Source organism: Dermacentor albipictus, chromosome 6 (genome assembly GCF_038994185.2).
Source record: "Dermacentor albipictus isolate Rhodes 1998 colony chromosome 6, USDA_Dalb.pri_finalv2, whole genome shotgun sequence".
NCBI classification, from domain to species: Eukaryota; Metazoa; Arthropoda; class Arachnida; order Ixodida; family Ixodidae; genus Dermacentor; species Dermacentor albipictus.
Window position 1 is genome coordinate 133,352,840 of NC_091826.1, and position 22,953 is coordinate 133,375,792.

The 22,953-nt window shown below is 44.2% G+C and overlaps 2 protein-coding genes and 1 non-coding gene across 3 annotated transcripts; 2 read left to right on the plus strand and 1 right to left on the minus strand.

Annotated features, from left to right (window-relative positions):
• The first annotated feature begins 3,574 nt into the window (after positions 1-3,574).
• On the plus strand, positions 3,575-5,405 carry LOC139047100 (uncharacterized). Its single transcript, XM_070521060.1, has 3 exons — positions 3,575-3,984; positions 4,623-4,738; positions 5,170-5,405. The coding sequence occupies exons 1-3, from the start codon at positions 3,644-3,646 to the stop codon at positions 5,403-5,405; spliced, it is 693 nt and encodes a 230-aa protein (XP_070377161.1). The 5' UTR covers positions 3,575-3,643.
• Positions 5,406-11,859: 6,454 nt separating this feature from the next.
• LOC135902270 (uncharacterized) lies at positions 11,860-18,666 on the minus strand. Its single transcript, XM_070521061.1, has 3 exons — positions 18,378-18,666; positions 13,236-13,310; positions 11,860-12,971 (listed from the first exon to the last, which is right to left on the minus strand). The coding sequence occupies exons 1-3, from the start codon at positions 18,577-18,579 to the stop codon at positions 11,860-11,862; spliced, it is 1,389 nt and encodes a 462-aa protein (XP_070377162.1). The 5' UTR covers positions 18,580-18,666.
• A 2,731-nt stretch (positions 18,667-21,397) lies between these two features.
• On the plus strand, positions 21,398-21,469 carry TRNAA-CGC (transfer RNA alanine (anticodon CGC)). The gene has a single exon. It is a non-coding gene; the product is annotated as a tRNA-Ala (tRNA).
• The last annotated feature ends 1,484 nt before the right edge of the window (positions 21,470-22,953 follow it).

Consider the following 22,953-nt stretch of genomic DNA (forward strand, 5'->3'; position numbering starts at 1 on the left):
GCTCCTACCTACAGCAAACTATCTTTTCGTCCACTTTCATTTCCCTTATCCATACTATTTATAAATTCCAAAAATGCATATTTAATTTACCCTATGCTTTCTCCGAGTTCATTACCTATTTTCATCATCTGGTCAAACAATTATGGCTCAGCTCGATAAAGGCTAATTCAGCTTGGAAGATAAGAACATCCGAGGAGGCCAAAGGAAGTGACTTGGTCGGCAATTGTGGATACTGTTCAGAATCAGCTTTAAAAACATAGAAGGTTTTCAGCTAAGCGCATAGCAAAGACAGTCAACTTGTCATAAAGGTGCTTAGAGTAACTACTCACTAGTGCACTAAACATGAAACTTTTAACTAAGTGTGCCCAAATTGCTGACAAGAAATGCGGAAATAAGGTTACTTGTCAATCTAGTATATGCTCCTGACAGAGCACCTTGGTGGCGAGCGTCGCAACACCCGTCACAGCAGAAGCGCAACTAGCGAACAGGTGGGGGAATTAGGTCATGCGTGCCATGGCCAAATCCATTTCCCGAAAGCTGAAGAGCAGCTCGACAAGGACTTGCTAATCAATTGTAAGCGGAACAGACGCCACTAGGCCTGAGGTGTACAAATTGTACACCTCATGTACAAATATGCGCACAAATTTACCCACAGCTTCAAGAACATGCCTGCTAGATACAATGTCCCATTTGTTCCTTTATACATCTGTCAAATTAGCCCAATTGTGTTCTCGTACCTAAAGACAAGGGTGTATGAAAAATCACGCCAACCATATTGAGCATTGTGCTGTGGGTTGGTCATAAGATATCTCTCAGCTGTGGCAAGTTCTACGTGGACCAAACGGCCCAATGCCTGAATGACCATTTGAGGGAGCATTCAAACAATTTAAATAAACCGGATGGTGCAGCACACATTGCAAGGCCTGCTCATATGAGCTGTGCTTTCGCACATTATGATCCTGTGCAGGAGTAGCAACGAAACATCGCATGAGCTCACGAAGGTATATTTTATCAGAGAGTGCACATGTTAGTAGCACTTCAATTGCCTTAATTCACCAGAGGTGCACTTGTTTAATGGCTATTTGTAGCATTAAAAGACAAACTAGCACTGTCACAACATTCACCTCTTGCCTGTGCACAAAATTTGTACACTATGTTTCATCCTTTGAATCATTAAATCAGTTAGTAGTTCGCACTTTCATGTGTCCTTCCTCTGTAAATAGATTTTCGCACACAAAGACAATGTGCAGCAGACTTCACCAATTTGCCCAAGACGAAGTCCTAGTCAGACTCAAAAATCTCCTTCAGAGATTTTCTTACTGTGATGAGAATTTCTGTCACTGCATGGCACTCTGTTCGAACAAGGCCTTCACTGATAAGATGGGAGAAAAAAAAGGTTACAGAGGCAAAAATTGTCACATTGGCACTCAGATATATTCCCTAATGCAATGCCTAAAAGATTTTTTTTTTGTTGGACAAGAGGATCAGGGTAAGGCTCATGACTAATGAGCATTCTATTGCACAGATGAAGGGATTAACCAAACAAGCCCTGCGAAGTCAAGGAAGATTCATACAATGGAAACTTGGCATTTGCTTGAGAGTGGCATGCAGGGACCCGCAAACCCACACCGGTCATATTAGCGTGCATCTCACATCTATAACCTAATGCAGGTTGCTGCAATGAACCTACATCATGTTTGTAAACAAGTTGCGAGGAACATTTGCGCAAACCTGGTACCTCGCATAGCGCCATCACAAGAAGCAATACTAAACAGCAGCTTAGCAAACTAGCTGGAAGAAATTTAAGAAAATTTCTTGGTCTTCAAGACAGCCAAGCTTTAGAACAAAATTGAGCCAAAGTAGAACTATGAGCGGCTGGGCCACGTTCTGCAATATTTGTCTTCATAGTTTACATTGGGGTTGCTCAACATGTTCCTTTAGAACTGTGGCGAGCAGGTGCTCAAGCAAGTCGCGATTCGCTAGCCGCCAAAATCCGATAAACAAGGGAACAGTATGAACATGCAAGACAAGAAACAGTACAGGTAAATGCGACATCGAGTGCCATATAAAAATTGCAACAGCTCACTTACTTAGGCAATATCTGCAACAGCAATCCTACGAAGGATGAAACTTTTTTTTTTCGCGATCGATGCACAACACTAAGCGGCAACTGCAGCAACAAGCATTTGGAACGAGTTTAAACGTTTTTTACCATAAGAGCAAAAAGTTCTGCCAAACTGAGAGCCCACATATGCTCCATTCACATCAGTAAATTCAACAAACAAGAGCAACAGCACTGAAAAACGTAACAGGAGCTGCACAAGACCACACTACCAACCATAAACGCGCTCCAAGGCATAAAGAAACGAGCTGCTCCAGCGTTGCGCCCAAGTGTGGCTCGAGATCGCAAGCTCGAACACCATCCGGTTCTTCCAGCGCAACTAACTAGAACAGCATTCTATCACACAACACAGTAAGAAACCGTAAAATTCTGTTTTAGCTAAGCTGAAAAGCTGAAGCAGCTCCAGCAGCGCGCGCAAAACTATAAACCGGAACACGCCATACTTGTTTAAACAACGTCATCATAACTGTGACGTCACTTCCATGCGTAGCAGCAGCGTTTTAGTATGGCATTTCGCTCCTACCACGTGCGTGTCAGCAGTTTACGCCCGGGCGCACATCGAGGCACCCTAGTGGTCCATGGGGCTTAGCGCCATCTGTATGTGGTGGGAACACTTCCGGCGGAAGAAAAAATAATGTGACGCCATGTCCGTTAAAAGCAGAAGTGATGTCATTTTGTTTTCGAAGGCGCGAAATTTGGTTTGTTGTTCTTCCTTTGGAGCTATATATTCAAATGCCCCGCCATTCGACCTAATGGGCGTTTCGAGCTTTCAGCGTGGAAAGCGATGGAGGAAAAGGCCAGCCGTACGGTTGTCGAAATCGCATCCCTGCACAGAACATACTTTCTTTGGAGGCCGACGAAAGCTTTAGGTGTAGAGTGCTGATCCTATTGTTGGATGCCAAGCCCGTCGGCCAGTGCAGTCGCACGAAAACAACTACACAATTATCTGGCGGTCGTAACTCACTACTTTTGACTGAACAGACTAAGAAGCAATGAAGCTACCCGCGTCACCAAATTCAGACAAACTTCGACAAGCAAGAAAGCACAAACTGTGAGGGGGGCGTATTTCAACAGGTGATACGAGTTTGTCTTTCTGCCCATTTGAAGACGTGCATTGCATTGCGAGTGGTAGTGGCGTCAACGCCCCCTGTAGCGATGGGCGCTCAAAAGAAATGCATTTATTAATAATTATAAAATTAAACCTCGTCACGAATATATAAAATTGACTAGGAATCTTATTTTCGTTGAATGAATCTAACTGTGTCTCGTTTGAATTAAAAAACGCGTTTTTCTTTCCCAATATTTGTTCCCTCCAAACATAGTCGCGCTTCAATCGCTGCTCCCATAACCCCCCATGCTGATGTCGGTGACAATCTGTACTGAACCGCTTTTCGCCCGAAGCTTCGCGACCTATTTGAATCGACCTTGCAGCCGCCGCACGCGAGACACGTGTGCAAGCAAGCAGCGTGTGAGTGAAAACCGCAACAACGTGTGCGCACAGTTTGTCGCCGTCCGCTAGCCATGGAGCCCGCTGGTGACTGCTTTGTACCTGGAGGTTTCTTCAGCGTGACGAACGGCTGGAAAAAGCGCTTCGGTAACGTCAAAATACCCACGGAAGCGCAGCTCGAAAAACACATGGTGTCGAGCGGAGCGCGCTTCGCGCGACAGCAAATGAAAAGAACGATGTTCCAAGAAGGATACGTGCGCAACGTCATGTACAACGACGTGTCAGCAGAATCCACGTGCGGACTTTTGCGTAGTATCTGCCTACCGTCAATGAAAGGCGGCTATTACATCGTGCACGCCGCGATTTCCAAGGCGTCGGGCTCCATCCTGGCTGGTCATTGCCTCTGCCCCGCAGGGTGAGCGAGCTTTCTATTCTACATCTGGAGCGCGACCTGCATGAACAGCGTGCAGGACATTTAAGTCTGATGGGTTACATTTTGGAATTCATAACTATACCGGCCCTGCCGTTTTGGGCTAGCTGTTTGCTTATATAAAGGTACGGTTGCTTAAATGTTGAAAAAATGCACATACTGTAAATGAAGAAAGCGGGGAGTTCTTGTTTTTGCGCATTTGCATGTATGCCGATCGACACGGTCGTGCAGCATACCAATTTGCACTTGTCTGCGACCGTACACAGCCTTGGATTGCCGGTATCACACAGTACACTATTTAGAGGCATATAACGAGAATGACTTCCAAGTTTGGCTGTTTACTGTAAAACCGCTAGTTGTACCTAACTTCGTGCCGGCATAGCTCTCTGACAAGCCGCATCGCATCGTTCAATGATGCTGTTAATGTGTGCACATGGTGTTACAAGGCCAACGCGCGAGTGGTGGTGTGCGGCTCATGTCTGAGATTGGCGCATGTATTTCACGTTGAGTGACGTGAACTTAAACCCGTTCTTTCGAATTCATAAACACTTGATCCCATCTTTTCCTTGATGAATACCTGTTGAGCATGAAAACTCATCTCCTCTTCCATTTTATTCTTGCAGCCTGAGCGGCACATGCCAACATTTTGTTGGGTTAATTCTTCATGCCATTCACTTGGCGCAAAAGGATGCGGCAACGTGCACGGAAGTTCCATGTGCTTGGATTGTTCCTGCCCAAGGTAAGAATGCTACTACTTAGCAAGCATTAGTTAACATAGGAGGCGGCAAAAGTGCCTAAAAAATCTGTGATCACACTTCCGGCCCCTTTCTGCAAACGGTTCTTTGTGGCACCGTGTTGACCATTTAACGTGTTGTAAAATTGTTTGCATTCGTGGTAGCAGCTGTTGAATATCAACTCATTCACACAGCTACATTGTTTACAGCGTACATGAGTAATGGTATGTGAACAAATATAGGCTACTGGTTTTAATTAAGAACACATATTGGTGTCGCTTCATAAATTCTTAACTACAAGACCTGCATAGAGAAAAAATAATCCCAAACTGCAACATTTAATTTTCTTACAATGGATGTGGTCGTTGGCTAAACATCACAGGAAGCACTTAAAATTTCGTTATTGTACTTGTACAAACAAAACTTTTTTTTTCAGTCAAAAAGCATGAGCCACCTCTGCCTCTGCAAGACATCACTTTTCACACAAGGAAACATGAAGGTGCGAACAGGCGGCGGTTTGATCCACTGCCAGGGCTCTCACCGAGTGACCCATCTCTGCTTGCTGCCGATCTCGAAAAGGTGGCAGCAAACAGCCTGCTTCTCCGTTATATGAGCAAAGAAAACTCAGGAGAATCACTTGTAAGTGCTACACTTAACTCTGCATGCTTGTGATCTGTTAAAATAAGAGTTAGCAGTGTTCCATCAGCATGTGACGACAGACAGGAACAGTTTGAGAGCCCCTTTTACTGTGCTTTTATGCGAAGTACAGTTTGCATCAGTATAACACTAATGTCAGTAGTGTTTATATATGGTGACTTTCTTTTTTATCTCACTAAACAATCTGCAAGCTTAGCAATGTGATGATGCAGCAAACCTGTGATGTAAGTCTTGGTTAATTGAGGCAACTAAACCTCTTTAAAGCCAAAGTTATTTTAAAAATTCTGGCAGAACCTATCTCGTGATGACTGAAATAATGCGAGAACATTCATGCACATACACACTGTTAAACTGACACAAACATCTGTTCAACTTCCATTCTATAGCTTGTCTTGTCCATGACAGCAGTAAGGGACTGTGAATTCCAAAGTGTGATACATTTAAGGGCTTTCAAATGCTGTGTGCCTTTACAAAAGACAAGACCTTTGACGCCTCCTGTAATACTGTAGGTATCAAGCCGGTGATGAACTCCCCAGTGCCTGCTTCATAAATTCTTATAGCCACATGTGATTCACATAATTATCATGCGAGACTGTCCAATCACCTGCAACTTATGCAGCAAAGCATGTGAGTATAGCATGCTGGGCAAGTCTTATTAAATTATCTGTACATAGTTTCCTTAGTTACGTGTATTAAGTGTCCCTTGATTTTTCATACCATGCTTTATAGCTGAATGGAATAACTTCTCTACACAGAGCTGCTGAACCTAATTTTAAAGAATTTTAAATCTTGCGTTGGCATATCTGATGTGCATTGATTACTGTTTACCTCTACGTATGGCTTGAGTTTTTTCTATCCCCTTCTGCAACATGCACATTATTGCACTTTCATATTTACATTTGCTCTTGATTTACAGCACATGTTAGCACGAGTTCATGTCACTGCATCTGAATGTTTTTTTTTTTAATTTTCTAATGCTAGTAAGCTTGTAGTTTGCTTACTTTCAAAACTGTTCTTTGCTCACCCTGAAAGAAGGCATTTAGAGTACGAATAAATAAAATGTGAAAAATGATTCAGAAGTACAATACTGAGTTTGCTTGTTTAACAACCATGCGCAATAAGGCATGCCAAGTATGAGACCACAATCTGAACCTATTTTGTTGCGCTTCTCACCACTGGCGCAATATGATGCTGTCAAAGACCTGTTTACAAAATCCTCAAATCTTTACTATGCTGCTTCGTATATTTCAAGCTGCACTACTATTCAAGGTAGTCACTAAGCTAACATTTGCATGTTATCTGCGCTGTCTAATGTAAAGCACTATATTCCAGTATGAACACAGTCCCAGTGAAGTGGCACCAGAAGCTTCAGACACTCCACTGGTCCCAGACATTGAAGACATCCACAGTGAGACCTGTCAAAGACTCATACAAGAGAGGTTTGATGGTAAGAAAGTCCACTTCCTTGTTTATTACTTTTTTCGCAACTCTTTGTCTTGGCACGTGTCATTCTGAGGCTGTCTCATTTATATAAGAATGCCCACCTATGTCTCTGGGCATCACCTTCACAAGTATCCCACTGAGCAGCAGATAATGCAGCAGTCACTTTTAGACTTAGTGTCTTGTCATTTCTTAACTTTAACAGGGCTGTCGCATAACTCGATGTGTGTGAGCACCCACAGGGTCCTCAAACATATCTGCTTCATCTATGGCATGTTTGTGAAGCACTGTGTGAATGTATAATGGATGTTCCTTTAGCATGAGTCCATCACCTGGATTCATGCACGGCATTTGTCATATATATATGTTGACTGTGTTTTAGCAGAGCATGGAATTGAAAGCATGCACATTTGTCTTGCTCTTCTTGTTTTTAGGCATGTTTAAATACTTGCAATACTGAACCAACTCTACGATTTAGCTATGTTGACCAGCATAATTAGCGAAAAAAAATAAAACACAATGAGCACATGCAAGTTACAAGCTGCAGAAAAATTCTTATGTCACTGTGAAAGTAAGCTGTACAATTTTGTAGGAGATTAGTATCTACCTACATTTTAATCGTTGCAATATGCAGTTGTGTCATTTGACACAACCTAAGTACTTTAGCCTCTTTGAGTAGGCCTGTAGGGGTTTCTTTGTAGGAGTAAATAAAAGCTAACCTAATGGTATTAAGTTTCTGACAAGTGATTCAACATAAAAGAAAGTAAGGCGTGCAAACACCAACAAGAGAACTAGACAACATGGCATTTACTTAGTTTGGTTCTCTTGTATCCATGTTTGCATGCGTTACTTTCTTTTAGTGCGATTCGCTACCAACTAGCTGAACTTTCTCTCATTTTAAGCTTCATTTCTAGTACACTTAGCTCCTATCTGCAGTGTTTGTGTTGTCTGGTTCTCTTGTGTCCATGTTTGCACCCCTTACTTCCTTCCACGATGAATCCCCACCAAATAGCTCAACATTGCCATGACAAGTGATGCTTTGTTGACGTCATGCTACTTCTCATTGCTTTAATACAATGTAATGCTTGCTGTACGACTTGTAAAACGGATTCTAAACCTATAAATTAACAATACTGTTTTTTTTTTTGCAGCTATACAGGCCCTCTCGGTGGACAGCAGAGCAGTTGTTCTCGAGTCAACGATTGGACAGGCCGCAAATCCAACCTGGCACATGAAGCGGATTGGTCGGCTAACTGCCTCAATGTTTAAAAGAATTGTGCGGTGCCGGAAACCTGACAGTATTGTTAAAGAGATACTTTACCCGCGGAGCTATAAAACTGAAGCCATGCACTATGGAAATGTGCACAAGCCAGATGCCGTTCAGGCATATGAACAGCTAATGGCCTGCATGGATAAGACCATAACTGTGGGATATACAGGCCTGCACGTCCATGCTGAGCATCCGTTTATTGCTGCATCCCCAGATAGACTGGTATTTGAGGGCAGTGACATGGGGCTGCTAGAAGTTAAATGCCCGTTTTCTTTCAAAGGAAAAAGTATCGAAGAAGCTGCAGCTTCTCCAAAGTTTTGTTGTAGGGCAACAGGTAATGAAATTACATTGAAAAGGGAGCATGAATACTATTATCAGTTGCAGGGCCAAATGGCAGTGACAGGACTTAGCTGGTGCGACTTCGTTGTGTGGACTAATGCAGCATCCATTGCATCCTCCTTACACGTCGAAAGGATTTTCTTTGATGAGGCCATGTGGTCTCAGGAAATATTGCCAGCACTACTGCATTTCTATAGGAATGCTGTGCTAGCTGAGGAGCTGACCCAGCGAATTAGAAGAGGGCTTCCCCTGTATAGTTCTGCCAGGTATGTTGGCACTGCCAAAAGGAATCTGAAAACCTGCAGAAAGCAGGAGCCCCCTACTGCAAAAATATGTACACCACAAAGAGAATGAAGTCATTGTCAAGGAGGTGGGACAAAACAATGGCCTGATACGGAAGGGCGTATGTGAGTCGGCTAATTACGAATGCGTGAACCAGGCTGATGGTCTCTCCCTTAGTTAGGCCGTCTCTGCTTCTTGCCACTCTCCTTATCATTCTGGCCACGTTTCCTGTGACCGCCTTTAGTTTTTGTAGGGTGTGAGATGTTCCAGCATTCTGCTGTATCCACATCCCCAATATTCTGAGTGTCTCCACTTCACGAATAGGCACCCCGTCGAGAGTCAAAGTGAGCGGCACCCAGTCCTTCTTTCTTGCGTACTTCGCACGCACCCGAATGAATTCCGATTTTTCGGGTGCGCATGCCATGTCCGCCACCCTCGCGTATTCCACGACTGCGTCTATGGCCTTTTGAAGGGTTTCTTGCTTGTCCCCGTAGGACCCCTGGTGAGCCCAGAACGTGATATCATGGGCATATATCGCACAACCGAGATTCGGGTGCTTATCTAGCTCCAGGGCTAGCTTTCTCATCCCTACATTGAATAGCAGTGGAGAGAGTATAGCTCCCTGGGGGGACCTCTGTCGGGACAGTTGAAGGTGTCGGACCTCGTGGAGCCTAATCCGATTGTGGCCGTGCGGTGGCTGAGGAACGAGCGCACGTAGTTATAAATTCGCGATCCACAGTTCACCGCGAATAGCGTGGTGGGAGATGCTGTCGAAGGCCTTTTTGATGTCCAATGCCAGTACATATTTATCTTCCGACCCTCTGTTGGGGTGCAGGACCTCGTGCTTTAGTAGTAGAAAAATGTCCTGCGCTGACACGTGGGGTCGGAAACCGAACATGTTGGAGGGGAACATGTTGTTTAGCTCTATGTGGTTCGAGAGCCGGACCTGCACAACCTTTTCAAAGAGTTTCCCCGCGCACGACGTTAGGGAGATGGGTCGAAGGTTGTTGATGTTGCGAGGCTTACCTGGTTTTGGAATAAGAATAATTTTTGCTTCCTTCCATTCTTTTGGAAGGACGCCGTCCTCTGTCCAGACCGTGTCGTTAAAGAATTTGGTCAAGCTCTTTAGCGTGTCATCACTTAGATTGCGAATCATTGCGTTCGTGACCTGATCTACCTCTGGGGTCGTGTTTTTCTTGAAGGAGTGTGCCGCTGCGTAAACCTCTTCAAAGGTTACGGGGGCGTCCAGTTCCGGTTGGTCCTGACCTTCGTAAACGGGTTTGGTGGATTGCCCGGTCGGTACAGTACCTACGTATATCTCTTTAATTTTGTCTATGATGTCAGCTTCCCGACCTTCAAACTCGTTTTCAAGCAGCTTAAGTGTGCTATTCGCGACTGTTTTTGTTCCTCCCGGGTCAATCATACTTCGAAGAATGCGCCATGTTTTCTTTGTAGTTAACGTGCCCCGAAGCGAGTCGCTGAACTGACACCAATTGCTGTCGCTTAGCTTTTGTGCGATTTCGTTAGCTTCCTGCGCTACCTGAGCTATCCGTATCCTGAGTTTACGATTAAGCTTCTGCCTTTTCCACCTTTTTGTGAGGCCTCTCCGGGCTTCCCAGAGATGCAACAGGTGACGATCCACGGCTGGAGCCTCCGTTGTCGTTTCAATTGTTTTGGTGACCCTAGAGTGAATAACTCGGATCTGCTCGGCCCATTCTCCTACGTCTGTTATGCTGCCGATTGTTTTCTGTTTTTCACGAAATTTGGTCCAGTCGAATAGCCTTGCCTTGCCAATAGCTCTTCGAATCCTGGCTGCATTAACCGATATGCTTAAGATATAGTGATCACTTCCTAGGTTTTCACCTAGGTTCGTCCATCGCGTCTCACTTTCGTTGTTGGTGAACGTGAGGTCGGGGGAAGTGTCCTGGGACACGCTGTTCCCGATTCGCGTTGGGAGATCCGGTTGAGTTAGCTGAAAAAGTCCGTAGCGCGTTAAAGTCGCCTAACAATATTAATTTGTCCCTACCTTGAGCGAGTCGCACCGCGGTGGCCACCACGTTTCCAAAATCCGCCTGTTGTTCTCTGGGAGAACTATAAACGTTGACAATAATTGTTTTAGGTTTGCCCCTTTTCTGCGGCCAAATCGTGATTATCTGGTGCTGAATAGGTTCCCGGAAAAAATAATTTACGCTAATCGCGACATCCTTCTTGGCAAAGGTGGCTACTTGAGGGTAGTCAGGGTGAGCATAAAGCTCGTAGCCTTTGAGTTTTTGATTTTGTTTCCCTATTTCCTGAATACAGATAACGTCGGGAAGGATTGGCGCCGATTCTATGTAGTGCGTGAAATTAGCCAATTTAGTGCGTAGCGTGCAGCAATTCCATTGCCAGATTTCAATGTGTCCGCTCTTTGTGTTGCTTGCCATATTATCCATGGATATTACTGTCGCTATCAGTGTGCTCTATAGCTTTCGGAGTCCTGGTAGGAGCTCCCGGACTTTGACTGACCCTCTTTCGGGGGACGGCTGCGGCTTTTGTTTGCACATCTTCTACCATTCGTTTGAGTTTGTGTAGCTCTGCGAACATTAGTTGCATGTTTTGTGCTAACTGTTGCAGCGTTAACGAATGAGTGCTGGAGGCGGTACTTTGTTGCAGTGATGTTTGTGGTGGTGATTTGGAAGTGTGGTCCGCAATTTGTGTGATGTTTGTGGTGGTGATTTGGAAGTGTGGTCCGCAATTTGTATGGGTTGCTGTGATGTGCTGTTGTTTGCCGTGCGCTTAAAAGCTTCAAACTCGGCTCGTAGCTCGGCTAAACTGTTTCGAAGTATTTTGTTTTCTATGGCAAAATGAAAAGAAATAGCATGGCCTAAGCAAATTGTGTAGCATCGGTGATAACTATAGCCGTTACGTCTATAGACATAACAAAATAAATGTCCAGTGTACATGGAAGATAACTGAAAAAGCAGTATCATTTATTCAGAGATGGAAAATACAAATTTCCTCAGAAGGTAGCACAGTAGACAGCGTCGTCGTAAGTACACGTGATATAGTATGAGAGTACACTGTTGTTACACAGTCTGGTCTCTTCTGGTCATAAGCATGGTAAAGGAGGCTCATTTGAAGTAGAGATGTGCGAGCTGGCTACTTGTTCTCATTATTGATTGAAATGATTGGCTGTAGAAAATTGCACAACAAGGCCCAAGTCCTAAATATGCTGTCAATAATGTCGAGCATGTTGATTGGCAGTGGTTTGTCTAAAAAATGAAATTCTTTGATACGTCTTATGACTCGCTCAACATGGATCCTAGCGCCAGCTATTTTTCGGGTGGCAATCACGTCACTAGCTGACAATTGGTTCCCCATTTTAAATGGTGGCATGTGGATTTGAATAGATGGTGGAAAAACGCCCTCCAACCTAAAGCCTTTGTCGACCATCACACCGTCCCCCGCATCTAATAAACCCAGTAGGCCCGATTTTTCGACAACTTCGCTATCACTAACATGCCCACCCCACAAATCTGGCACAAATGAAACGTAGCCATCTGGTGTTACCCCAACAAGTGCTTTGAACGTGTTATAATGCTTGTACGAGGAGAAAGTATGCCTCTGTGCCTGTAGTTTTGAAGGTCTTTGGATTCTCACCTCTGTGCAATCAAGGATGACTCTAGTGTTTGAGAAGTCACTGAATGCCATTGGCATGTACCTTTTGATCTCTGCTAATGTGGGAAACCTTGTCAATGCTGAGAGCTCTTTATCGAGAAAAATTACCCATGTACAAAAGATGCGACTAAGGCATGACTGAGAAATTCCAAAGATTCGAGCCACTTCCTTGGCACAAACACCAGTCCTGAGCCTATACAGCACCATGAAAAGTTCTTCGCGCTTGGAGAGCTGTCTTTCCTTTGCTTGTGTTTTTCCTCCATCCCAATAAACCATTCGTTCTGCATTTTTTTCAATGTGCTTAAAGAGTGCTTCAAGCTGTTCCTTACTTTGCAGTCCTGTATAAAACTTAAAAGACGATTTGTGAATAGTATCCACAGAAAACGTGCAGCGTTTTAGCTTTCTGCATTGCAGTTCTAGATCCCTGTCTTTCCGTTGTAATGCCACATTTTCAGTTAATAGGTGGTCAGTGTTCTCCTCTCTGCTTAAGGGCGTTGGCTCTAGGACCTCCTGTGGCTCAATGAGCATTGGGGATGTTGCAAGCAGCAAGAGTGCATCAGCTGCTCCTTCCTCGTCGAATGAAGAGTCTGCACCTGCATTTGCATCAACAAATGCAATAAAGTGACGCTATTGCTTTAGACACAATTCATTGAACACTGACATTTACTCTGAGCATTCGCACTTTGTGTGGAGTGCACTACTCTAATGACCTCGTCACCTGAAAGCAAATTATGGATAATTCATATGTCGCAAACGTGCAAGACTCGCAATGAGCAACATAAGGTGAGCCTCAGAAAACATTTCCAGCTGCATAATGTGACAGTGTGCTTGCCATTAGTTCAAAAGCCACTGCTCACCCTGAACACAGGACGTGTCTGGTTCCCCATCACTGTGACCTTTACAAGTTCCTCCTTGACCTGAAACCTCTGTACCTGTGACGTAAAGTGAGTAATAAAATAGTATGAGTACACACAAAAACGCATGACTCGGATAGGGCATGAAGTGTAGTTCTTAGGGCAAATATCACGTTTCACCACTGCATATTTATTTATTTATTTATTTATTTATTTAAAAATACCTTACAGGCCTCAAAGTGAGGCATTGAGTAAGGGGGGCAGTACATAGAAAATACATTGAATACAAGGCATCTATAAACCGTGTCTGTTTACAACCTGCAACCAAAGTACAACTGAGATGAAAAAAGAATTATTTAGATCACGATTCACTAGGGAAAAGAAGAAACATAAAAAACATAATATAATAACAAGGAATAAATCACACAGATTTTTCAGTGAAGTCGTGTAATTAATAACAACAGTAATGATGAAAAACAGTGACATAAAAGTTACGGACGCGACATTCCAACGAAACGGTAAACATAGCGACATAACAGCAATAATGCGAAAATAAGCTGTAAATATAGTGCAAGTATAGAAAGCATTGTGCGACAAACGTAAAACTTCACTTTTCTTTAGTCATGTATTCAGTCAAGGCATCACGGAATGAATCGTAGTTAGATTGGCTTGCAATGCTGTCAGGGAGCGAATTCTATATTCTGATAGCACGAGGAAGAGCAGAGCAATGGAATGCCTTTGTAGACCCGTAAAGGCGGGCATAGCTGAAATGATTATGAAGCCTATGTGACGTGGAGTAGGGTCGTTTCAAGCATGCGGGTGTTCGAGTGGAGTGAAGGAATTTGTGGAACAGTGTTAAAAGGGCAATGTCTCGGCGAGTGCTCAAGGATTGTAATGAAAGTTTAAGTTTTATTTGTGTAACACTAGACTGGTAGCTGTAATCGTTCATGATGAAGCGGCTTGCTCTATTCTGGATCCGTTCTAGCGTTTCAATTAGGTATTTCTGGTGAGGGGACCAAATGGGAGATGCATACTCGAGCTTGGGACGAACGAGAGTTAGGTAGGCTAGCTTGCGAACATTTGAAGGAACATTTCTTAAGTTGCGTCGCAAGTACCCCAACGATTGGGAGGCATTAGCTGAAATTGACGTGATATGGTCTGCCCAAGAAAGATTTGATGTGAATAGAACCCCTAGATACTTATATTGTGTAGCTGTTGTAACAGTGTAATTGTTAATATGGTAGGGATACTGTGAGGTTGCCGACTTCCGGGTAAAAGACATTACTTTGCATTTTGTGGTATTTAATGTCATTAGCCATTTATTGCACCAGTTATTGATTTGTTGAAGGTCTTGCTGAAGAATGAGATGATCATCTGAGTTTTTAATTGGGCGATAAATTATGCAGTCATCGGCGAATATTCTGATGGTGGAGGACAAATTTTGAGGTAAGTCGTTAATAAATATTAGAAAAAGCAAGGGACCGAGGACGCTACCCTGTGGTACACCAGAAGAAACGTCTGTTACGGAGGAAGAGTAGTTATTTGCAATAGTAAACTGCTGACGATTAGACAGGAAATTTCGGAGCCATGACAAGGTCAGACAGTCTAATTTAAGTGCGGAGAGTTTTGATATTAGGCGACAATGTGCTACACGGTCGAATGCCTTCGAAAAATCAAGGAACAAGCAATCAATTTGTAAGTTATAATTTAAGTTAGTGTGTAGGTCTGTTGTAAATTCCAATAATTGTGTATCGCACGAGAGGCCCTTCCTAAAGCCATGCTGATTATGAAAAAGGAAGTTGTTAGTCTCAAGATGCCTGTAAATATGCGAAGCGATAATGTGTTCAAGCAACTTGCAGGGAATGCATGTCAATGAAATGGGACGATAATTCTCACAGGAGTTCCTGTTGCCATTTTTAAATACAGGTATAACTTTCGCCATCTTCCAATCTGCGGGAAGGTGGCCTGTCGCAAGTGATTGTCTGAATATGTAAAAAAGAATTTTGCTAGATATTTCTACGGTATTCTTTAAAATCTTTGAGTTTATACCATCTATGCCACATGAAGAAGACATTTTAAGGTTATTTATGAGAGAAGAGAGGCCCTCCAAAGTGACTTCAATAGGTTCCATGTATTGGTAGCCTAATTCTGAAACAAAAGGTATATTTGAAGTGTTCTCTTGTGTAAATACAGAGCTGAAGAATGAATTAAAGACCTCCGAACATTCACTGGCTGGAATAGAAATATTGCTGCTGTTATGTAATGACAATTCATCTGATTCGTTCTTAGGCTTTATTATTTTCCAAAACTTGGCAGGATTGTTCTTAAGCAGCTCAGGAAGATCATTAGAAAAATATTTATCTTTAGCTTCGCCTAAAGCTGAGCAGTACGATTTCAGGTACGTTTTGTAATGTGCGATCTCGATTAGCGATATTATACAAGCGTTTCTTCTTGTTCCTCATGCGATGAAGCTTTTTAGTAAACCAAGGGTGCAACTTATCGTTAGTTATATTAACGAGTGGAACATACTTGTCTACTAATGCGCACAGTGTATTTTTAAACATGAGCCAGTTTTCTTCAACGGATCTATCGTAAAATGATGGCCACATTGTGTTTTCGAAGAAAGTTTCAAATTCTGAGATTATTGTGTTATAATTGCCTTTATTGTAATCACGAATTTGTTTTGTCGTTTTGCCCGTAACCGGTGGCGTTGTGTTTATCGTTATTTGGAGCAAATGGTGGTCGCTGAAACCATCCAAATATTCTATGTGACCTATTGTTTCAGGTGCTGTACTAAGAATGAGGTCTAGAACATTGGCACCACGTGTGGGTTTCGTGACAGCTTGAGATAGATTAAAGTCTAACGACAAGTTGATGAATTCAGACGATATATGACAAGGAGATGATAAATTCGTCCAATCGATTAGTGGATAATTGAAATCCCCAAGAAGATAAATTAAATCAGCCGGGAAGAGTTCAATGGCTTTGTTGATTGTGTCGCGGAGAGCATTAATGAAAGAATTGTTAGAATCTGGTGCACGGTAACAATTACCTATTAGCATTCTAGAAGATGACATCGTGCAGGCCACCCAAACAATCTCGAGATCAGAATTAGTGTTGACTAAAAATGACGTAATGGTTTTCTTTACACCAATCAAGACACCACCTCCTCTTTTAATAGTGCGGTCACACCTATATATGTCGTACGTGTTTGAAGATGAAAAGATTTCATTATTTGTTATTGCAGAATGCAGCCATGTCTCTGTGAAAGCGATAATGTCCGATTTGCTGTCTTCCAAGAAGGAAGAGATGACATCGCGCTTTGATAATATGCTTCGTATGTTGGCGTACGATAATGATAGCGAGGGTGAAGTCGAGGTTAGCTTTAGCACTTGGTGACTCTGTGCGCATGCTCCAAACCGTAGCTATCTATTCAGCGGGACAACTGCACTTGCAGAACCATCGTAGATATAAGTTCTCGATTCAATACGCAGCTTGTCCACTGAAAGCTTGAAAGCCTTATTCTGGGTTTTCGCAAATTCAATTAGCTTTTGTCTAGCACGTCGAGTTTCAGGTGAAAAATCTTCGCGAATGGAATATGACGTTCCCTTCAGTTTGTGTGCCGAAGAGAGAATGCGATCTTTGTCCTTAAAGACGGTCAGCTTGGCTATGATTGGTCTCCGTTTGTTCTCGCAGTATCTTCCCAACCGATGCACCCGCTCAAATTGTTGTTCACTTATTTTGATGCCCAGCTTATCCCCACAGAAGTCAATTATTTTTTGCTCCGAATTTATCCAGTCTTCTCTAGGGTTATCTTCCAAACCGAAGAAAAGCAGATTCGAGCGTCGCAGCCTATTCTCGGAGTCATTACAGCGTGCCTTAATAACCGCCACCTGCTCAGACACCACGCGTACGGCGTCGGAATCTGTCCCAGCTTTAATTGTGCAATTTAACTCCATTGCCTTTTCCAAAGACACAATCTTATCACTTAAGATTTTAATTTTGTCGTCAGCTTCCACTTGCTTCTCCCTGGCAGACTTCAAATCGGCTATCAGGGAAGCTTGACCCTCTTCAAGCCGGCGGATAGCATCTATAGCTTGAGCAAGTGAATCTGCTTCACCTTTTGTCATAGGGACAGGATTAGATTCTATATCTCCCGAAAGCAACAGCAAAATAGCAGACAAGGAACGAAATTTGCAAGTAAACAGAGCCATCAAAAACTTCAAATTTTCAACAGACTGTGGTGGGCACGACACCGCCAACAAAGAGTAATTACTACTTCAAGAGTAATTATTACTATATTCCTTTATAGTGTGCCATAGTGCTTGGCGTACATACACAGGCAATGGGGAGGCCAACAGAATGTCAGTTTGCATACGTGTTTTACCCACATAAAGTATATGTACACCTACAAAAATGCCAGAAAATGGCCAGTATGCCCAGAACCGGTGACACCTGCTGTTGGTGGAGCGCCTGTTTTTCTCTTGGAACGCGCCGCGGTACGAACATGGCGGTCGACCGCGTCCTTCTTTCTGAACTGGTCTGTATACACGAACAGCGTCGCTATGAAGTCCGGATGTCTGGGTGACAGTGAAGGTGCCCCTGGAATGTGTCCGTTACACAATAAGACGCGCCACTCGACTCCAGAAAGCGCAGCACGGGAAAATGAGCCATAGTACAAACCGTACTACATCGCTATTCGCTAAACGAACATAAGCTTTCTTCAAGAAATATTACTATACTCGGTGTCGACAAGAATGATGAAACGACAAATAGCAGCGATTGCTAACTAGCACCATCAGCTACTTAAACGGTGCACGCCGTTTCCAAATCTGCCCGGCAGTGCAGGCGCGCTTGGCTCCAACGGATAACTACGCCGACATCACGAGCACTCGCTGAACGCTTATGAAGTAGTAAAAGTGTGCACGGTGTAAAGTTGCTAAAGACGGCGTTCTAGCGGCGGCCGCACAGAGATGACGACAAAAAAGAATTTAAAAAAAAATAAAGCACCGCGTTTCACTCGGCCGGCTCGCGCGAGCAAGAGATCGTTTGTTTCGCTAGCTCAAACACATTTGCGTCTTTCTCGAGATTATTCGTATGAGTCAGTAACGACAAAAACAGAGAACTACGTATGTGGATGCATACCTGTCACAAAGTGCTTCCCGCAGAGTCGAGATGCTGCTGACGGCTGCCATGGACGCCCTTGCGCATCTTGCCGCTTCACAGCCCTAATCCAGGCTTCACGGCGCTGTCGATCTCGTTTTACCGACGGAAATCGGAAAAACCGCACTGTCCTGCTGGGACTGTCACGTGAACTGCAGCCGTACGCGACACACGACATTGGCATCGCGCCAAATTTCGATGTCAATATGTTAGGAAGGCGTGCCGTGCGCGCGGCAGCGAGAATAGCGCAGCTGAGAATTGCAGCGCCTGCCCCGGCCGTCCGCCGTCTGCTCTAGCGCCTGCCAAATCGCTTCGCTCCTCAGCCGCTAGGGCACTGCGCATGCGCAGTTCGGCGTCGCAAAAGGCGGATTGGTAGAGCATCGCACCCGAAATGCGAAGGTTGTGGATTCGGTTCCCACCTGCGGCAAATTGTTTTTTCATCCACTTTAATTTCCATTAATTTATCGTTTCTTTATTTCATTTCTTAAGCACAAGTAATTTCCCCTATGTTGACCTTGGTGTCAGTGTTTGTTGGCTTCTTATGACATGACTAAAAAATCGAGCCCCTCGGTTAACCCCCTTTCTTCTCCCTTATTACAATAATACCAACAATTTTGCATGCTGCCACAGCTGATGCACACTGCAGAAGCACCAGACTGCAACTATGGACTTTTTTTATTCTTTTTTAATGAGTTTGCTCGTGTTGCTGCTTGGTTTCAACTCACGTTTCGCTAAAAGGCGGCATTTTTTTGTTTCTCCCCATTGGTGAAACGCTTTGCATTGCTTTTAAACTGGTTCGTTCGCAGCTGGTTCGGTTCGACTGGGTAGGAGGTGTCTTTTTCACATGAACCGTGGCAAGCAGAGATACTAACTAAACACTCTGTGAAAAATGCAAGAAGAAAGAATGCGGCCTCATTGTGAAATTTGAGTTTGAACAAACAAGCAATGTAAACGCGCATGCCTGCTTCCAACGACAAGCTGATATAGCCTCTGGCGACTCGGACTAAGGGAAGAAAAGTAAAGGAAAATAGTCCAGAGGCGGGGAAGAATGCGGGCAAGAAGGGAGGACCGAGCCCAAGGCCGAGTAGCGTGGCCGGGTAACCGCAGTATGGAGCTAGGAGGGGAAAGAAAAAAAAAGAAAGAAAAATACAAAACGTGCGCAACCAGGGAAGGCAGGCGGAGAAGCGCGGGAAACTTTTCGGTAGCTGTAGGCTGCGCTTGCGGCCGAGAAGCCAGCGGTGTCTGTCGTCAGTAAATTTTGAATAAACGGTACGATCTATCTGAGCCCGAGATGAGAAATTCAGAAACACACCCAAGGCAGCACCACAAAAGCACTTGCATGCGGAGGAATTAACATGGATGCATACGCTATAGTGCGTCGCAACAAATTAACAGTTTAATTGTAATATTTTTTTTAATCAGTATAGTTTTACCTATACAGCTTTGCCTAATATACTTTTCCGGTTGAAAACATGTAACGGCTTACATTAGGCTATACTATATAGGTTTCTTTTTCCTTGTCCATCAATTGCTGCTGTCAAATTTATACGTTTTCACGTATAGCGCTTTCATATATCGCTCTTGCGAAAGAGGAAAGGCGCCTTCTCGACAATGGCACCACTTTCCAGATGGCAGACAGCGCGCTGCATGCAGGCGCCCTCGTAACCTATAGCTCTCATCTAAAATAAAGCTTCGTCATTACAATATACGACTCATGCATGTACTAGCTGCCTCAGTATACGAAATCGCATCCGAAGTATACGAAGTCTCATTGTGGATATTTTATATATGGACGTCCGGTAGACAATCCCGCACTTCTGTTTGCTGGCACATATATGAAAAAAAAAAACAGTCGTTTGACGTGATCGAACTTTCGGTTGTCGCGTTCGATTAAAGATGTTTTCTGGCTTTTATATGTGGCTGTGATGCACTTACGTGACAAATCGAGACCACCGAATGTCCGAAATGACGTCTAATTGATAAAGACATATACCATAACGCATAAACGAGGTTTACGCCTAACTGAGTATTTGTAATTAATGACATAATGTAACGAATGGGTACAACCACACACAGAGACACACGTAGCTGCAGTGCCTGAATGCTGGCGTAAGTTGACCATTGAAATAATGAAATAACATTAGTATAAAAGGAGGTGTTGTTTACTTGCTGCTGTCAGCGTGAGCCAGAGAAGAGGCGATACACGAGAGATGCGCACTTAATATATTTGCACGAATACAGCGCGAGTTCTTTTCAAGCCTTGGAACGCGCCTCGCATTATATTCGGGTTCGTGACATGAACATAACGTGTGCTATTTTTCTTTTACTTTATCCAACGCTGACATTTCATCGTGTGCAAGAGCGCGTGAGCTGGGAGTTCTCACTGTTCATTTCGCGCCGCCTTTATCCTCCCGGTTTAAACCGCTCTTAGGGCCGCATCAATATGGTTACGGCGTATTAACCGAAACCTTGTGCAGGACGATCGGCGGTGATGTGCAGGTGCGCCAAGCGAGCGACCTTCGAAGTCGCCCGGAGAATTGTCGCACAGAGCCTTCACCGTATTCGACTCTATACTACGGGTATTTCTGAAGTGCTGCCTGCCGAATGACTTTGGTCGCATGGGGGGGGCAGAAACCGTCATCGCTGACGGTGACAAAGAAGTCAGCAGTAACAATGAGTGATTGTGCAGGCGCTCGTCCTTTCACGGCATTTTGCGACGGCAGTTCGCAGTAACGAGGAATAAATTGCACCTTGCGAGCACCCGCTTTTATACGTCGTTTCCTGTTGCCTTGCGGTAGCACTTGGTGTAAGTATATATATGTATATATATATATATATATATATATATATATAGACGTTCCACGTCCGCGTCCACGTTCCACGTCCACGTTCCACGGACGTTCCACGTCCGCCGCCAAGGTCTGTGAGTGGGGGCGCTGGCTAACACTCCCAGGGTTCTACTAGTACACATAAATACCCAAGAAAGTGGATGGGGAAACGCCGCCGCGGTAGCTCAATTGGTAGAGCATCGCACGCGCCATGCGAAGGTTGTGGGTTCGTTCCCACCTGCGGCAAGTTGTTTTTTCACCCACTTTAATTTCCATTAATTTATCATTACTTGATTTCATTTATTAAGCACATGCAATTTCCCCTATGTTGTACTTGGTGTCAGTGTTTGTTGGCTTCTCAGTATATGACTAATAATTACCGGGTCCCTCGGTTAACCCCCTTCCTTCTCGTTTATTACATAACGAGGGTCTCGAATCCGGCAACGTTGATGCCTTCAGGTAGCATATGTGGGTTTATTGACCAGTTGCCTTCACCCGAAAAGATCACGTTCTCGTGACGCCTGCGGCAAAAAAAGACGTTCCACGTCCGCCGCCAAGGTCTGTGAGTGGGGGCGCTGGCTAACACTCCCAGGGTTCTACTAGTACACATAAATACCCAAGAAAGTGGATGGGGAAACGCCGCCGCGGTAGCTCAATTGGTAGAGCATCGCACGCGACATGCGAAGGTTGTGGGTTCGGTTCCCACCTGCGGCAAGTTGTTTTTTCACCCACTTTAATTTCCATTAATTTATCATTACTTTACTTCATTTATTAAGCACATGCAATTTCCCCTATGTTGTACTTGGTGTCAGTGTTTGTTGGCTTCTCATTATATGACTAATAATTATCGGGTCCCTCGGTTAACCCCCTTCCTTCTCGTTTATTACATAACGAGGGTCTCGAATCCGGCAGCATTGATGCCTTCAGGTAGCATATGTGGGTTTATTGACCAGTTGCTTTCACCCGAAAAGATCACGTTCTCGTGACGCCTGCGGCAAAAAAAGACGTTCCACGTCCGCCGCCAAGGTCTGTGAGTGGGGGCGCTGGCTAACACTCCCAGGGTTCTACTAGTACACATAAATACCCAAGAAAGTGGATGGGGAAACGCCGCCGCGGTAGCTCAATTGGTAGAGCATCGCACGCGACATGCGAAGGTTGTGGGTTCGGTTCCCACCTGCGGCAAGTTGTTTTTTCACCCACTTTAATTTCCATTAATTTATCATTACTTTATTTCATTTATTAAGCACATGCAATTTCCCCTATGTTGTACTTGGTGTCAGTGTTTGTTGGCTTCTCATTATATGACTAATAATTATCGGGTCCCTCGGTTAACCCCCTTCCTTCTCGTTTATTACATAACGAGGGTCTCGAATCCGGCAACATTGATGCCTTCAGGTAGCATATGTGGGTTTATTGACCAGTTGCTTTCACCCGAAAAGATCACGTTCTCGTGACGCCTGCGGCAAAAAAAGACGTTCCACGTCCGCCGCCAAGGTCTGTGAGTGGGGGCGCTGGCTAACACTCCCAGGGTTCTACTAGTACACATAAATACCCAAGAAAGTGGATGGGGAAACGCCGCCGCGGTAGCTCAATTGGTAGAGCATCGCACGCGACATGCGAAGGTTGTGGGTTCGGTTCCCACCTGCGGCAAGTTGTTTTTTCACCCACTTTAATTTCCATTATTTATCATTACTTTATTTCATTTATTAAGCACATGCAATTTCCCCTAT

Bases quoted from the DNA above. Each gene is read 5' to 3' on its own strand.
- LOC139047100 (XM_070521060.1), top strand. From the start codon at position 3,644: ATGGAGCCCGCTGGTGACTGCTTTGTACCTGGAGGTTTCTTCAGCGTG. The intron at 3,985-4,622 runs GTGAGCGAGCTT...TTATTCTTGCAG, and splicing joins CATTGCCTCTGCCCCGCAGG to CCTGAGCGGCACATGCCAAC. The intron at 4,739-5,169 runs GTAAGAATGCTA...TTTTTTTTTCAG, and splicing joins TTGGATTGTTCCTGCCCAAG to TCAAAAAGCATGAGCCACCT.
- LOC135902270 (XM_070521061.1), bottom strand. From the start codon at position 18,579: ATGCCAATGTCGTGTGTCGCGTACGGCTGCAGTTCACGTGACAGTCCC. The intron at 13,311-18,377 runs GTATGCATCCAC...TTTACGTCACAG, and splicing joins CGGGAAGCACTTTGTGACAG to GTACAGAGGTTTCAGGTCAA. The intron at 12,972-13,235 runs GTGAGCAGTGGC...ATGCAAATGCAG, and splicing joins AGACACGTCCTGTGTTCAGG to GTGCAGACTCTTCATTCGAC.